The 18,407-nt window shown below is 33.2% G+C and overlaps 1 protein-coding gene across 1 annotated transcript; it reads left to right on the top strand.

Moving 5' to 3' along the window:
- Window positions 1-368: 368 nt before the first annotated feature.
- On the top strand, window positions 369-18,405 carry LOC132736817 (influenza virus NS1A-binding protein homolog; the record flags this gene model as incomplete). Its single annotated transcript, XM_060724031.1, is given in 3 exon segments — window positions 369-587; window positions 9,726-10,113; window positions 18,303-18,405. Coding segments are annotated over 2 exon segments (429 nt in total), but the record flags the coding sequence as incomplete, so codon positions are not given.
- Between the last annotated feature and the right edge of the window lie 2 nt (window positions 18,406-18,407).

Below are 18,407 nucleotides of genomic sequence, written 5' to 3'. Positions count from 1 at the left end.
ATTTGCAAGCATCTGGAGCCAAGCTGCTTTAAAATGTACACAAATAAGAAATACAATTTCTTTAATATTTTGCTATACTGTGTTAATTAAAATGAATGTTATTATTCAGAAGATACTGACTTAGGTATAATCATTTTATTCCTTTTATTTACATAAAAGGACAGTTAAAAATGTCATTAACATTGCGGTCATGGTCAGTTCATATTGACCAAGAGCCAAGAGATTGTAGCGTTAAACGTTTAAGTATGAAAATTATACCATGTGTTTATATAGTCACATGGCTATACTATAGATATATTGGAATAACTTTATCTCGGTGCAGTAGTCAATTTGTTAACCCAGTTGCAAATAATATATAAGCCGTGGCTAGTTGTGTTTTTGTGTTTTGATTTTTATTCTTTTGACGTAGAGATTTTTTAGGCCGATTACTAAAGCCCATTGTATATTATGTATAAGGTGTATATAGGAATATATATTTGTATGATAATAGTAAAGATTATTGACGGAACTTAGAATAATGGTCTGTGGTTGCCGCTGATTAAAAAGAGTGTGATAAAGGAGTCAAATAAAGGTGAACAAAGCTATCGGTATGTATTTTATTTCGGTATGTATTTTATTTCGATATATTGGTTGGTGTATTTACATTTTATTCATACCAAACTTTGCTCGAGCGATATCTTTTAAACAGAGAATTAAATGTTTGATTAAACGATATTATAACATAAGTCGAGGCGTGATTTGCTAGCATGCTACTGTAAATATTAAGTGCAGTTTGAAACACGGAAATTTTATATTTGTAAAGTTGATAAATAAAAGGTCTGAGCTTAATTCAGAGTAGGTCAAGACAGATTTAGAATAAGTTTGTGTACTGTTTTAAAGGTAGGAGCAAATATTATATTATATACAAAATTATTTTGCTGTAAATTTTTTATTAAACCAAAATAATGCATAATTTTTTATTTAAATGGTATAATGTGCAAATTGATATTTTAGTGTTAACACTACACATGTTATTTTTCATTTAAACCATATACATGTACATAAATTTTTATTTTAACCAGGTACATAATTTTTGTTTTTTTATTAACACTGACTCCTAGCTACGTCATTGAATTGTTTTTTCACACTAAATAGCTAAAATGCACATGACATCTTTCAATCTGAACAAAACCATTCAGATAATTGTAATGGAAGATTTCAAAATAAGTGCAGATTGAATAGCAAACATTGCAGACCAAGGTCCGATTGCACAGTTTGATAATATTGCAGTCATGTTATTTTCAAAAAAAAAAATTCTAAAACTTTCACGATTCTACTTGGCTGCTTAATTATGTCTTTACAGTAGTTAAGTATTCATAAGGCAAATTTGATTCAATGAAGCTTTTGGATTAGTTCAGCTCTGATTGTTATGAAAATCAATAGCAAAAAAAAAATTACATAATTAACACTGTAACAAAATGTCAGTTTATTGGTTATACTTGATAGGTTGTCAATTTATGCCTCTTTCAATGCTAGTGGCAGAATTAACTGGCTATGCCAACAGGTATGGACTGGTCTGTGCACATTTAATGTGCACGTTCTTTGTGACATTTATTGTTGTTTTGAGTTTAAATGCACCGTGCCTTGCCTGGGAATAGGTTAGACCTAAATACCTTTTCCGTTCTGTGTGTTCACACTATTGTGTTCGAGGTTCCTATCCGAAAACTGACGGAAAGTTCCGAAAAGTTGCAATTGTTGCTTACTTTTTAGGTCATATTTTTCAGATCTTGGGTATTTGATTGGTCAGAAACCAACACAGAATGCATATTGTCCAATGAAAAGCCAGAGGTTCAAAGCAGGGTTCTAAAAAAAATTTTAATAACTTCTAGTCTGCGTTTTTAGTTGCATTTGTATCTGACTGCACAGTTGATGAAAAACTATGCAATTTTAAACTTGTTATTCGTGAAAGATTTTGTTGTATGGTATACGTGTGGATCATAATGTTAAAGGGAAGTAAAACGTGATTAACACCTGCTGGCTGTTTATCAAAATTTTGAAGTTTAAGGTCATTATTATTTTGTTCATGTCAAGAAATGAATGAATAAAATATGCAATTATTATACTGTCAAACCTGAGTTAAAGACCACTTTTGTGTATAGGAAATCTTTGTAATAGTAGGCCTATATTAAAATAACCAGGATGATTAAAGACCTGCACAGTTCCAGCACATTTAAGGGCTGTTACTCTACTTTGTTTCATTTTATGTGTTACTCTCCTTTAAAATATTTCATATATCAAAATTGAATAGTTTTTGCTTATTCAAGGGCTGTTACTCTAGATTTTCATTTAAATGTCTCTTTCTTTTGATGAGATTAAAGGAGGGAGTTTATTCAGAAATGTAAGTTCTTGTTCTTTTTATTAACTTGACGGTAAACAGATATAACTTTACTATGAATTTATGATAATTAAGACCAGGACAATTTTTGCTCATTAAAGGGCCATAACTTTAGATTTTTAATTCAAGTATGATTTTAAGACTTGTCAGACCGGGATAATTCAAGGGCTGTAACTTTGTGTTTCCATTTAAATGTACTTTGATAGGATGACAGAAGGGCGGTAATTTAGACAAATTCTTGCTTTCTTTACTAACTTAATGAAGTTTTAAATGATAAAGGTATAGGAATTTCATTTCATTTTAATTTCATTTTATTTAAGTGAGAAATTTCGTAGCAGTGTGGGAACGGATGGAAATACATCAGTTTATTTGTTAATGAAGAATGCAGATGTTCTGCACAGCCTCTTTAACTAAACAATATCATTTGGGGGAAAAAATATATCAATAAACATTTGTTATGCCTGTATTTTACAATCAATTGAATTCCTGCAGCAGTGAAGAAGACAAGAATGGGAGAACTATTTTATAAAATAAACACTGGTGTTTTAAATGAGAAATACGTCTGATTCATTTCTTAGTCAGAATTTTATGACACATTTACCTCCGGGGAGAATGAATTATTATTATCATCTTACATTTCACACTCCTAGAAGGAAATATCAATGACATATAAGGAAGAAAATCTGCTGACAAAAGATTCTGCCATTATAAAGCTTTCAGAAGACTTTGATTATTATTCTGCAGACATATTTACTAATCAAGAGTTCTTTTTTTTTCTATAACTAGTAACAAAATTCAAAGCAGGTCAAGGCGGCCAAATTGGTTTTTTTGTATTTTAAGTCGCACTCTCTGTAAAGGTCATAGGTTTGCTGTACTGATGGAGATCATTCTGTCCCAGTCCATTGTATTGTTTCAAACACAATCAGGCGACCTGTTGTAGAACTGCTAGACTTGTTCAGTTACCATTTTTAGTTTTTCATTGTTTCGTAGAAAAAGCTAAGCTATTATGATGGCTGTGGGGTTGTTTTCGTTGACATCATTGTCGTGCAAAATCTTTAATGTAGCCATAATAATAAATCAAACATTTAACAAGTTATAAACATAAAACTTGGAATACTTGCTTATCATGAAAAGATGCAGTTGTTACAGACAAGGGGCATAATTCCAAAAGCTGGAGTTATGCTCCCTTTAACATTGACTTGATGAGTGTTTATACTGCATACGGTGCTTTGTTGGAACTGTTATCAAATTTGGTGATTTCAAGGTGAAAATTTAAAGTTTACCAACACTGATGTTTTGACTGGCCTGGCTCTATACTAGGATTACAAAGGCTCATGACTTCAGGTTTTAACAACATTAGAGTTTAAGATTGTAAATCCACCCCCATTTTGTAGGAATTAAAAATTGTAGAATAAATCATTTTTAGAAAAATTTTTAACGTTGAGAACTGGTTTCCAAAATTTTTAATAACTTTAACTTTCTTGTCTAGTTTTATTGTGAGAAAAAAAAATCACCGTCTAATCAAAGCAATAATACTTCAAATGACCTTTGATGATGTGAGGAGTGGGAAGTATTCCTGACAATATAAGGTTTTATTTGTTGAAGCTGAATTGGACACTGATTACCCTAGAATCTAGAAAAGGGTATTGATTTTTACTGTAGCCGTTAACAAATAAATGGTCTCAGAGCTACGCAACTTCATATTAAGAATATTTTTGGGAAGTAATGAAACTTTCCTTTTAAAAAGTAAATTACAGGGGGTGGGTTTTTTTGGGTTTGGTGGTTTTTGGAGGTTTAAAAGTTCCCGGGGGACCACGAAAAGTTTAGCCTTCATTTAATTTTCCAAAAATTAAAGGCCACCAATTTTTTTCCTTTGCCGAAGATCCTAGTTTCCCAATATTTTTAAATTTTGGCCTTTTTCAACTTTTTTTTAAAAAGAAAAGGTTTTTTTAAAGGACCAGCCCTCCCCATTTGCAATTTCATAATTTTTTTCAAGGCCAAAATTGAAATGCAACTGCGGGGAAAATTTTCCCAAACTGGACCCCCAATTTACATTTAAAATGTCATCATTTGGCAACCAAAATCTGTATGTTTGGTATCGGGCCCCTGTGACTAGGAGTTTTCAGGGCTGTGGGGAACAGGAGCTGTACTGTTGGGATGGAATTTTAATGTTGTTTTCCTTTTAGGAGGAATTTCTGGCAATATTTGCTGCCAATGGCGTACAACAATAATTGGGAATACTTTAAAATGTATGAATCCCGGGAAGTAATTCAAATATATTAAATTTTGCCCAAAATGATAATTTCAGGGGGTATTGGTTTAAAAGAGGTCCTCCTGCATATGGACATCTAAATATACTTGTGCTCCTGGGAAATAAAATCAGATAATTATCCTACATTTGAATGATATAATATATGTTAGAACAAAGCCCCTTTAAGTCTGAAGAAAAAAAAAAGAGTAAAAAATAAGAACTGTTTGACATAGATACAGACTACTAATGAAAGAATTTTTTTCCCTTGAGATTTCAAAATAATGTTTGACATAGATGACAGACAAGTAATTAGTGCTGGAAAGGTTTTTGTGGATTTCGAAATGGTGTTTACACAAGTGATGTTTTGAGAATGGTAAGTTTTCAAAATAAACGTTTTGGCAACTCAAATAAGTGTTTTGCATAATGTCAAAACACCATAATTACTGATGTAATAGGTTAAGCCAAGGGGAGGATTTTTTAGAATGATTTTTTTTTGTTATCTTGGCATTGGTATTTTTCAAGATGTTTGAAATACCATATAATCTCTAAAAACGCCACCATGTTGTGTTATAAGACGTTAAAAACTTTAAAAAAATGGAGTGTTGAATAAACTTTCAGAATACTTCTGTAACAAAAAGGGGGCAGGGTCTTTTATTACAGAGCATACAGGAATAAGATGTTGTACTGTATTTCTGTGGCTCAGGAGTTCTTGTTTTTTTTCTTGGACGTGACATTCTGCATGCAGCAATTGCTGCCACTAATATTTCCGAGGTGTATGGAATTCTGTGTTATTTGATGATGCAATTGTTATACTAGATAATAGACTGGATAGTGACTTTTATCCAGCTCAGACAGGTTCCAAAGGTAGCAATTTATTGTCTTGGCTTCAATACATACCACAGGAGCCAGTATGTAATAATATATCAAATGTTAACATACCACTGCTGTCATAATAAGTTTATTATCCAACAGATATTGTGATACTAACTATAGGAAAACATAATCTTTCTGCCAGATATATGATTATGAAATACGCTGGTATATAAGAAGATTTAATGCCCCCCGTAGCAAACCGATGTAAAAGATGAAAAAATATGGGAAATTTAAATGGGGAAAGGCTTTTGGGGGTTTCTTATTATTGAACACCGCGAGTGTTTCAGAAAACCCGTTTTTTTATCATCGGTTTTTTGAAAGGTGTATATTCCCCTACATACTAGATAAGTAAAAAAGGTCTAGAATTTTTAAAAAAAATTGGGAACCCACAATTTAATCCCTTTAAAACTTTTCTGATGGACCTCGTTGATAGCGCCGTTTTATTTTCCAATCAGAGCTATCCACTTTTTAATCCACACAAGTGATGTTGACTTTTTACTTGAAAGGATATTATTCAGCTGTATTAAAATACTCTTTAAGTCTAGGATGGTTCCCAGCTAGAAGCTTGTTCTTTCCACAGATGAACTTTATTTAAGGGGCACCAAAGGTTTTTAGCTCGACTATTCGATAAGAATAAGTAGAGCTATTGTAGTCACTCGAGCGTCCGCGTCGGCGTAACCACTTATGTTAAAGTTTTTGTAATACCTCAAATATTTTCAAAGTCCATTGACATATGGCTTTGAAATTTGCACACTTGTTCAAGATGTTTGAAATACCATTATTATAATCTCTAAAAACGCCACCCTGTTGTGGCATAAGACGATAAAAACTTTTAAAAAAATGGGGTGTTGAATAAATTTTCAAAAAACAATTTTCTGACTACTTCTGTAACAAAAGCAGCTGGGGCATATTAATAAGTGGAGGGGCATTTATAAGATGAGATGTTAATGCTTGAACTGTATATCTATAGCAGAACTTGAGAAGTTCTGTTTTTTTCTTGGACGTGACATTCTGCATGCAGCAATTGCTGCCACTGATATTTCCGAGGTGTATGGAATACTATGTTACTTGATGATGCAATTGTTATACTAAATAATAGACTGGATAGTGACTTGTATCTAGCTCAGACAGGTTCCAAAGGTAGCAATTTATTGTCTTGGCTTCGATACATACCATAGGAGCCAGTATGTAATAATATATCAAATGTTAACATACCACTGCTGTCATAATAAGTTTATTATCTAACAGATATTGTGATACTAACTATATGAAAACATAATCTGCCTGCCAGATATATAATTATGAAATACGCTGGTATATAACAAGATTTAGTGCTCGCCAATTTTTTCAAGCCAATCACTGACGAGGATTTTTCAAATTTTCAGGTTTCAAATCTTAATAGAACAGATTTTATATAAACTGGACGTTTTATATTATAAAACGCAAGTGGGCAGAGCACTAAGCCGGTTAGAGTGCATATTGGATGTTCTTCGTAAATAAGAAAGCTACAGTCGCCTCGCAAGCTCCGCTCCTTTTTAGCTTTCTTATTTACAAAGAACACCCAATATGCACTCTAACCTATACTTAATGCCTCAGTAGCGAGCCAATGTAAGTGATGATGAAATATGAATTCAACTGCGAAAGGCATTTTGACGTGCTTGATTATTGAAGACTTGTTACAATAATAGTGGGTTACCCACAATATATATTCCATACATTATTTTTATGTACGGAATATAAACCGTTGGTGACCGACGATGAGTTCTTTTAAGCTTTCTCTGAAGGACGTCTTTAATAGCGCTGCTTCATTTTCCAGTCACAGCAATCCACTTTTTTTTCCATGCAAGTGCTGTCGACTTTTTACTTGTAAGGATATTATTCAGCCTGATTAACATACTCAGAAAGTCTAGGATGGTACCCAGCTAGATGCTCTTTCTTTTGAAAGGCGAACATTATTTAAGGGGCTTCAAATGTTTTTATCCTGTATTTTTAACTAAAATTCACCATGATGACTATTTTAAATTGTAGATGCAGAATGCTTCAGTATGTTTGTATGTAGCTAGGTTGTTTATTAAATTAGAGGGTCTAAAAAATTAGAGGGCCTAAAACAAAATTATAAGAAAATATCAATCATACATATAGCCTGGTTGTCGATTCCTTACGCAAAAGATTCCTAGTACTTTAATGCAGGCAACCAGCATTCCTCCCATTGACAATTTGATGAACATGGAGTACTGTACTACTAGTACTAGTATATTGAGTCACACTGAATAAATGAGTAATACACTGTTACTGTTTCCAGTATGATGTCAGTAGCTGGTTATAGAACCAGAAACATTCTGAAATGAAGCAATGTGTCAGATTTATTAACAATTTATTATGTTTGCAGATGACATAGTTATAGTGAAATCACTGTCATTGCACTGTGACTGTTTAATAACCCATTGGAGGTTTCATTAACATTTAATACCAACTTAAATGATATTAAATTACATATAACTTACATGATGTTGAATTACATATAACTTACATGATATTAAAGTACATAAAGCTTACATATTAAATTACATATTACTGGCACATATAACTTACATGATATTGAATTACATATAACTTACATGATATTAAACTACATATAACTTGAATGATATTAAATTACATATATAATGTTAAGTGTCTTTAATATAATTGAAAAATGCAAGTTTCCTAAAAACTGTCATAATTATGAAACCAGGTAGCTTTTGCAATAAAGGTCACCTTATGATTACTAAATTTTGGTAAAAGCTTACCTTAACCTTTATATTACTGATACAGTTTTGCTGAATATTTTCTGTATAGAAAATAGATTGAATAATTATATGATGTTATAATGGAGTTTGGAAAGGTTATGAATTCATGCTGGGATCTTGTGATGAGATATATGTGAATTGATCCAGAGGTTATGTTGAGATAGTACAGGGCTGGTACTTAGTGTGTTTATATGAGCCGCGTCACGACAAAACCAACATGGTGCGTTTGCGACCAGCATGGATCCAGACCAGCCTGCGCATCCGCGCAGTCTGATCAGGATCCATGCTGTTCGCTATCAGTTTCTCTACTTGTAATAGGGTTTGTAAGCGAACAGCATGGATCCTGATCAGACTGCGCGGATGCGCAGGCTGGTCTGGATCCATGCTGGTTGCAAACCCATTATGTTGGTTTTGTCGTGACGCGGCTCATATATATATATATAGATAGATAGATTGATATTTCATGAAATCTTTTACACAGGAAAGAAACACTTGTAAGTTATGTAAGGACTTAAAGTGCTATTATTGTTTATTTTAGAAGAATGTTGTATGTTGTTCTATGTAAGCCATTGCCTACTGTAAGAAGAAAAGAAAAATAGAAAATAAAAATGGATAAAAAAAAACAAGCAGCTTTGTAATATTTTAGTACAGAATTTTTCTCTCACTTAATTGATTTTGGGAACATTTTTGCTAAAATTGTTTATTTGGAAAGTAAAAAAGCTGTAGTAAGTTCAAAATTTTTGCAGAAAGCAAAATTCAATTGGGTAGAGGCCTTTTTATAGGCCCCCCATTTTTCCCAAAAGGTTAAAAATTTAAATTTTAAATTTACAGCGGGAATAAAAGATTTCACCCCAAAAGGGTTATTAAAATATCTGTATTCAATTTCTTTTCTTTTTTTATAAATTTCCCAGGGGTATATATAAGCTTTTATGTACCGTCCATCACCTTCTCCCCACCCTGTTTAAGTACAATTTTAACTTTTTTTTTAAGCTTTTTTTTTTTGCTAAAAATTTTATATTTTTTATACCTAAAAATTCCCTAAAAAACTAACAATAAATTTGGGTCCAAATTAAAAATCAAAGAAGTAGAGTCCATTAAATTTCAATTGTGTAATCACAAACTGAAATCAAGCAGTATATATGAATATAGCTTTCTCTTATTTGCTTCTGTCATTAAGATTACTTTTGTCACTTACATGTGACTGAGCTGAGCATTAATTGATTAATCAATTTATGTTACTTATATAGAAAACTTTGTAATGTGAGTAAGAAGTACATGTATATTACATATAAAGGGAGTTCATCATCAATCTCTGATCATCTTAAATCGTTCAAATGTCTTTTTCATTGTCATTTGTTATGGGATATGCTATGGAATGTGCTCTTGCATTGTTGTAATGTTAACACTGATTAATTGAAGAATATTTTAAATCTTTCAGACTGACTGTTTGTTGATATGAAACTTTGACATCTTGCAAAGTTCGCAAGCAAAACACCTGCGATGAAGCCGAGAAACATGGAACGGACCGAGTCCGAATCGGAAATCAAGGAAGTGAAAGAGCTTGATTACGAAGATGATTTTCACACGTCAAATATTCTATCACAGTTATGTAAGATGCACAAACGGGATCAGTTTTGCGACGCGAAGCTAATCGTAGGTGATCATGAGACTTGTATACATCGAGCAGTGCTGGCGTCTGCTAGTAGCTTCTTCTTCAAAATGTTCGAGAAGGGACTCGAAGACGACAGAAACCAAGCCATGTTCAAGTTAAAAGATGTGCGATGGGAGGAGTTTAAATTTCTCCTCGATTTTATTTACACTGGCAGGTATGTTCCTTTGAATTCAAGCATTGTTTACCTTTTATAAATGGTAACGGATAAAAAATAAAATTGGCATGATAAATGTTGTAAAAAAATCTTACGTAGAAAAAAAACAACCCGGGGCATGCTTGTTTAGCGATTTAATAAGACATTTGTTTCTACGAAATATATTCAAGTGAACATCCATAACATGTTTAAAAATCACACACACACACAAAAACCAACCTCAAGGTACCTCATCTTTGCTTTATTGTTATGTACTTTTGAATAAGTTAAATGCATCATCATTCTGATTATCATATTCTTTTGATAGTAGAAAATAAAAATCAGTCAAGCGTATAGTTCCTTCATCGTATTAGCATATTATGATTCAATAAAAATGATAAAAAACGAACATTTCCACAAGAAAAAATATCATGTTGTACTGAATTTATTAGTGCTATCTCTAAGAGTTTAGTTTAATTTTATGAGATAAATTTATGGTGATGTAGCAGAGGGGTGGTTGTTTTATTTTTCTTCGACATTGGTGATAAGTTTTTTTGCAACATTTTAGTGCTGTTTAACCACAGATTTCCATTACATTCAAGATTATATATTCAGATATAACAGAATACCATATTTTATCCTATAAATGTTCCCTGGTACATGCACTTGTTTGATATAGCAGATATATGAAGTACCAATATTCAATCAATCAAAATATAGTTAGCATAAGTTAGAATAGAAAATAATGATAATTTATTGCAGAATAAGTAATAGGGTAGATTGATCTCCTAACTTGAAGAAGGTTGTACTCTTATGAGTCTTAGGTGCCTAACACATAAGTTGTGTCTAACTTTCAGCCTCCCAAATCTCCACATTTTGGGTTTGACTTGCAGTCTTTCAAATCTCCACATTTTGGGTTTGACTTGCAGTCTTTCAAATCCCCACATTATGGGTTTGACTTGCAGTCTTTCAAGTCCCCACATTTTGGGTCTGACTAAAAACCTCCCAAATCCCCACATTTTGGGCCCAAAATCCCCACATTTTTGGTCTGATTTTCTACCTCCAAAGATTTTACCAATACATAATAGGCAATGCTTCAAAAAGACTGCATTTTCAGACAATCTAGTTTAGCCAGCTATAAGATGTTGAACACTCTGCTACCAAAATGTGGTAGCCTATCTGCCGATATTAATAGTGTCATCATATTATACTGGTATTGATTGGGAACATATTGAGACAAGAGGACTGACTAATCAGCACAGGCACATTATCTTGAGTGTAATCATTTCCCAATCAGATAATACTTGGAACCATTGTGTAAATTAATAATTGTCACCTTAGTGCAATAACGGGTTAAGTCTGTCTAAATTTTATAGGAGCTAACTGATTATTGCACTCAAGGTGGTGTAATGTAAATTGCTCATGCATGTTGATAATCAGCCTTTTGTCAGGTTTCCAGGTCATATAATACATGTTATAATCTATGCCAGCAGTAATTTGTAAAACAGTTTTTGTGCTTTTTGTTAACATATTTTTTTTGGTTCATTTACAAACTGATCAAAGTGGATTTCCTGTATACAGTTCATGATAGAATTCAGCTGGTAAATTTATATCGGTTATTGTCAATATTTACTGACAGCTCGTATAGGTTTTTTTAACAAGTCCTGCAAATTTTTTTTCCCCAAGTGGTTTTAAATCTAGTGGTATGAAATATTTGCATGTTTTACATGCTCCAGTGAGTGACAATACAATACTTGTGCATAAAAATCTGTTTAAAGAATTTATTTGTTATGTTGTTAATTTGAATTAAGTGCATGTTAATTTATTAAAGGAGCATGCCCTCCAGGTTCATGCTAATTATCATGGAAATTTTGAAAATGTATTTAAAAGTAAGATATTGTGAAGTGAGCGAAGAAAGTAATTTTAAATCGCAATTTTAATGAACAAAAATTACTTTAAAAAAAAGGTCAAATTATACAAAAGTTATACAAAAGAAGCCCTTATTGCTTAAGTCATGCAGTTATAATGTGGTGATAAATCCTGCAAAATCAGTCTTGTAGTGCACATAAAATGTATATTATTACTTGAATCTTGAATCTTTTTATTTTTCTTAAAAAAAAAAAAAAAAATTAAAATCTTAACTCATCTGGTGTCATGCAGCTTAAGTAATTCATAATATCTGCCCAAACTTTTCTTGAAAGATATTGTTATGCTCCATGCAAAAAGATTTTTAGATGATTTTTATTTTTTTGCTGATTTTGCCATTCGTTCTGTTTTCTGTCACTACATTTTAGAAACTTCACTGACCAATCTCTGTGCAAGGCCGTTGACTTTAACATGGATTTTGGCAGAATTATGGCCCTTTTTGAACTTAGAAAATTCTACATTATGCAGGCTCTTGTTTTTCTGTCGAGAATACATGTAGTTTAGCACGCTGTCCTTCTATCCTCCATTGTTATTAATATTAGTAACCATTCTTATAATGCGTTTATTAACTGATCAATACATGTTGACCAATATATTAATAGCATATCAAGGTCAAGGTTACAGATGGTTAAAGTAGATTGTACTGCCCTGATAGATGCTTTTCAGATAGCAATTATTACCTCCCATGGTCACCATCTTCAGAGTCATTCCCAATAAGATTAAGACCTGATAAAAGTCTCGCATAATTCACAATCATCTTTATGGAAACTGATAAAATCTTTTACATATTGGTCCTATAATAATATTTTCCATAAAAGAATTTGGCAATTTACCAAAATCAGCTGTTTATGTTGATGTTTTATATTTTGTCAATTAAATTATATATAGAATATTAACCCCAAAATATGGCTGCCACTTTTGGCAAGGGAGGTAAATATGGTAAAAAGTCGGGAACTATATATATATATAATATTTTTAGCTATTTTTATACTTTGTGACAGGGTGAGCTTTTGTGATCACTTTTCGTCCGGCGTCCGTCCGTCGTCCGTAAACTTTTACTTTAAATGACATCTCCTCATAAACCACTGAGCCAATTTCATCCAAACTTCACAGGAATGTTCCTTTGGTGGTCACCTTTGAAAATTGTTCAAAGATTTAATTCCATGCAGAACTCTGGTTGCCATGGCAACCAAAAGAAAAAAACTTTAAATATCTTCTTCTAAAAAACCCAAAGAGCTAGAGCTTAGATATTTGGCATGAAACATCTTCTAGTGAGTGTCTACCAAGTTTGTTCAAATAAAAGCCCTTGGGTCAAAATTGGCCCCGCCCCAGGGGGTCATTGATTTTCCCTATATGTATATAGTAAAAAGTTAAAAAATCTTCTTTTAAAGAACCCAAAGAGCTAGAGCTAAGATATTTAGCATAAAACATCTTCTAATGGATGTCTACCAAGTTTGTTCAAATAAAAGCCCTGGGGTCAAAATTGGCCCCGCCCCGGGGGACATTGATTTTCCTTATATGTGTATAGCAAAAACTTAAAAATCTTCTACGAAAAAACCTGAATAGCTAGAGTTTAGATTTTAAGCATGAAACATCTTCTAGTAAGTGTCTACAAAGATTGTTCAAATAAAAGCCCTGGGGTCAAAACTGGCCCTGCCCCAGGGGTGTCATTGTTTTTAAATATATGTGCAAAGAAAAAACTTAAAAAATCTTCTTTTAAAAAACCCAACGAGCTAGACCTTAGATGGTTAGCATGAAACATCTTCTAATGGGTGTCTACCAAGTTTGTTCAAACAAAAGCCCTGGGGTTAAAACTGGCCCCACTCCAGGGGGCCTATATACAGGTGAGCGACTTCAGGGCCATCATGGCCCTCTTGTTTTTGTGTATGCTTCAAAAAGTAAAATAACTAACAATACTCTGATTGGAGCTTGTGTGGGTTTCTTGTGGTGACGATAAATTGATACAATCATATTAATAATGTCACACAATATTTAGTATGTTGTAACGTTATAATGGACCGCTACACATTGATAGTATTAAAAAAAAATACATGGGATAAGGTCACGGTCATTGTGCCTAAAAAAAGATTTTATTTCTTAAATATGAATGTTGATATTATTAAAAAAAAAAATCCAGGGGTAAAGGTCAAGGTCATTAAGCCTAAAAATGGATTTTATCATTTCAGCGGTTAAAGATTTAGCAATGTTGTTTCAGCTATGTCAAAGAGAGGTCAGGCAGCGTGTATCAAAGTCACCGATATTATTATATATCTTTGCAGGATTTCGCATTTTCCAAAAGAAAATGCTGTCTGTCTATCATATTATTTAAAAAAAAAAAAAAAAAAAAAAAAAAAAAAAAAAAAGTTCATCCAAATGTAATAGAAGTAGATGTACACATTGTAGCTCCATTATTGAAAGCAATATATTTAGTAGTACTAATATTCCTGGTAAGAATTATCATGTTAATAACAATACTGATTGTTCTACGAAAAATGTTATATATCTTGTCACTTGTGATAAATGTAAAGAGCAATATGTTGGTCAAACGAAGCAACAAGTGTCTAAACGCATGAATAGCCATAGGTTTGATATCAACAATTTTTCCGATCCGTTATTTTCGACCAATGTCGCTACACACTTTAATAAAACCAATCATTGTGTTAAGGATTTTAAATTTATGCCTATAGAGATTGTCACCGATGATATGGAACGCTTATTACAAGAATCATACTGGATTCATAAGCTTAACACATTATCTCCTAATAGTATGAATGCAAAAGTTTTGTACAATATATAACTTTGTCATTATTGAGCCGGTATACATATACATGTAGTATGTTTTTTCTCATATCAAGGTTTTTTATTATTATTAATTATGAGAATTTTTGTATCACATGTGCAGATCCATATTATATGTGTAATTTATTGTATATTGCTGTATTTATATTCATGAAAGATTCTGTATTTATTTGACAAAGTTTTTATTCCCGCGTTAACGTCACGTTCTGTTTAGCGTATAGTTAAACGGACGTTGCGTCATTTGTTATTTAATAAATGTCAATTTTTTCTGAAGAAGACTAAACGTCGAAAGCTTAAGAAAAGCGTTTTTATTGAACTGATTATATGTCATATTATTTAGAAATAGAAAGTTATTTTTCTCTAAAGGTCATTAAAGCGTAAAGCTCTGATAAGGAAGTGTTACTTACCAATGATAGTTCATTAGAAGACATAGTGTGTCTGAAAGAATGTCGATTGAGGTGAAATCTCTCCGTGACAGTTTATTAGCTCACCTGTCACAAAGTGACAGGATGTGCTTTTGTGATCGCTTTTCGTCCGTCGTCCGTCCGTCGTCCGTCCGTCCGTAAACTTTTGCTTTAAATGACATCTCCTCATAAACCACTAAGCCAATTTCATCCAAACTTCACAGGAATGTTCCTTTGGTGGTCACCTTTAAAAATTGTTCAAAGAATTTAATTCCATGCAGAACTCTGGTTGCCATGGCAACCAAAAGAAAAAACTTTAAATATCTTCTTTTAAAAAACCATAAGAGCTAGAGCTTAGATATTTTGCATGAAACATCTTCTAGTGAGTGTCTACCAAGTTTGTTCAAATAAAAGCCCTGGGGTCAAAATTGGCCCCGCCCCAGGGGGGCATTGATTTTCCCTATATGCATATAGTAAAAACTTAAAAAATCTTCTTTTAAAGAACCCAAAGAGCTAGAGCTAAGATATTGGGCATGAAACATCTTCTAATGAGTGTCTACCAAGTTTGTTCAAATAAAAGCCCTGGGGTCAAAATTGGCCCCGCCCCAGGGGGTCATTGATTTTCCCTATATGCATATAGTAAAAACTTAAAAAATCTTCTTTTAAAGAACCGTAAGAGCTAGAGCTTAGATATTTGGCATGAAACATCTTCTAGTGAATGTCTACCAAGTTTGTTCAAATAAAAGCCCTGGGGTCAAAATTGGCCCCGCCCCAGGGGGTCATTGATTTTCCCTATATGCATATAGTAAAAACTTCAAAAATCTTCTTTTAAAGAACCCAAAGAGCTAGAGCTAAGATATTAAGCATGAAACATCTTCTAGTGAGTGTCTACCAAGTTTGTTCAAATAAAAGCCCTGGGGTCAAAATTGGCCCGGCCCCGAGGGTCATTGATTTTCCCTATATGCATATAGTAAAAACTTAAAAAATCTTCTTTTAAAGAACCATAAGAGCTAGAGGTTAGATATTTGGCATGAAACATCTTCTAGTGAATGTCTACCAAGTTTGTTCAAATAAAAGCCCTTGGGTCAAAATTGACCCCGCCCAAGGGTGTCATAGATTTTCCCTATATGCATATAGTAAAAACTTAAAAAATCTTCTTTTAAAGAACCCAAAGAGCTAGAGCTAAGATATTTAGCATGAAACATCTTCTAATGAGTGTCTACCAAGTTTGTTCAAATAAAAGCCCTGGGGTTAAAATTGGCCCCGCCCCAGGGGGTCATTGATTTTCCCTATATGCATATAGTAAAAACTTAAAAAATCTTCTTTTAAAGAACTCAAAGAGCTAGAGCTAAGATATTGGGCATGAAACATCTTCTAGTGAGTGTCTACCAAGTTTGTTCAAATAAAAGCGCTGGGGTCAAAATTGGCCCCGCCCCTGGGGGTCATTGATTTTCCCTATATGCATATAGTAAAAACTTAAAAAATCTTCTTTTAAAGAACCGTAAGAGCTAGAGCTTAGATATTTGGCATGAAACATCTTCTAGTGAATGTCTACCAAGTTTGTTCAAATAAAAGCCCTGGGGTCAAAATTGGCCCCGCCCCAGGGGGTCATTGATTTTCCCTATATGCATATAGTAAAAACTTCAAAAATCTTCTTTTAAAGAACCCAAAGAGCTAGAGCTAAGATATTAAGCATAAACATCTTCTAGTGAGTGTCTACCAAGTTTGTTCAAATAAAAGCCCTGGGGTCAAAATTGGCCCGGCCCCGAGGGTCATTGATTTTCCCTATATGCATATAGTAAAAACTTAAAAAATCTTCTTTTAAAGAACCATAAGAGCTAGAGGTTAGAGATTTGGCATGAAACATCTTCTAGTGAATGTCTACCAAGTTTGTTCAAATAAAAGCCCTTGGGTCAAAATTGACCCCGCCCCAGGGTGTCATAGATTTTCCCTATATGCATATAGTAAAAACTTAAAAAATCTTCTTTTAAAGAACCCAAAGAGCTAGAGCTAAGATATTTAGCATGAAACATCTTCTAATGAGTGTCTACCAAGTTTGTTCAAATAAAAGCCCTGGGGTCAAAATTGGCCCCGCCCCAGGGGGTCATTGATTTTCCCTATATGCATATAGTAAAAACTTAAAAAATCTTCTTTTAAAGAACTCAAAGAGCTAGAGCTAAGATATTTAGCATGAAACATGTTCTAATGGGTTTCTACCAAGTATGTTCAAATAAAAGCCCTGGGGTCAAAACTGGCCCCGCCCGGGGGGGTCATTGATTTTCCTTATATGTGTATAGCAAAAACTTAAAAATCTTCTTTGGAAAAACCCAAATAGCTAGAGTTTAGATATTAAGCATGAAACATCTTTAAGTAAATATCTACAAAGTTTGTTAAAATAAACGCCCGAGGGTCAAAACTGGCCCTGCCCCAGGGGTGTCATTGTTTTTAACTATATGTGTATAGTAAAAACTTTAAAAATCTTCTTTTAAAAAAGCCAATGAGCTAGAACTTAGATGTTTAGCATGAAACATCTTCTTATGGGTGTCGACCAAGTCTGTTCAAATAAACAAATAAAAGCCCTTGGGTAAAAATTGGTCCGGGGGTGGGGGGCCTATATACAGGTGAGCGACCTCAGGGCCATCATGGCCCTCTTGTCTTATATATTGAGTCTAATGGGCATTTGTCTGTCAATGTTGATTTAGTAATCATATAGGAATTGTAGTCGGTTACTTGCAGAGACATTGGTAATTAATTACTGGTTAGTTATCCAGGAAAGTTAGGTAGGTGGATTGATAGTTTAGATATGAAAATGTTATAATTTTCTGTTGTTAACTTAAGAGAAGTACCCAATGCTTTTATTGGTCAAAGATGAAGGTTGCTCGTTGACTTAGGGACTTGAAATGGTTATTGCTGGAAATGTAATCTGCATGCCATATGTCCACATATTCAAATGGGGGTGACCTTGCTGTCTGTCTTATAGTTAGATGTTACTGGAAAAACTTTCTGAGTATTTTCCATTTGGCTTTATTGACCACAGTCACCTTGTTATATATGCTGAATGTATATTTCTAAATATTTCAGACTGACAGTTCCAGATGACCAAGTGAAGGCAGTTTACAGATTGTCCCAAAGATCTTCGTATACATTCAGCAACAAGGGCGTGTGCGCAGTACTTGACCTCTTGGT

This window comes from Ruditapes philippinarum, unplaced genomic scaffold (genome assembly GCF_026571515.1).
Source record: "Ruditapes philippinarum isolate M1 unplaced genomic scaffold, ASM2657151v2 ctg7066_1_1_1_1, whole genome shotgun sequence".
NCBI classification, from domain to species: Eukaryota; Metazoa; Mollusca; class Bivalvia; order Venerida; family Veneridae; genus Ruditapes; species Ruditapes philippinarum.
The sequence above is the reverse complement of the archived record's forward strand: the minus strand, read 5'-3'. Positions and strand labels throughout refer to the sequence as shown.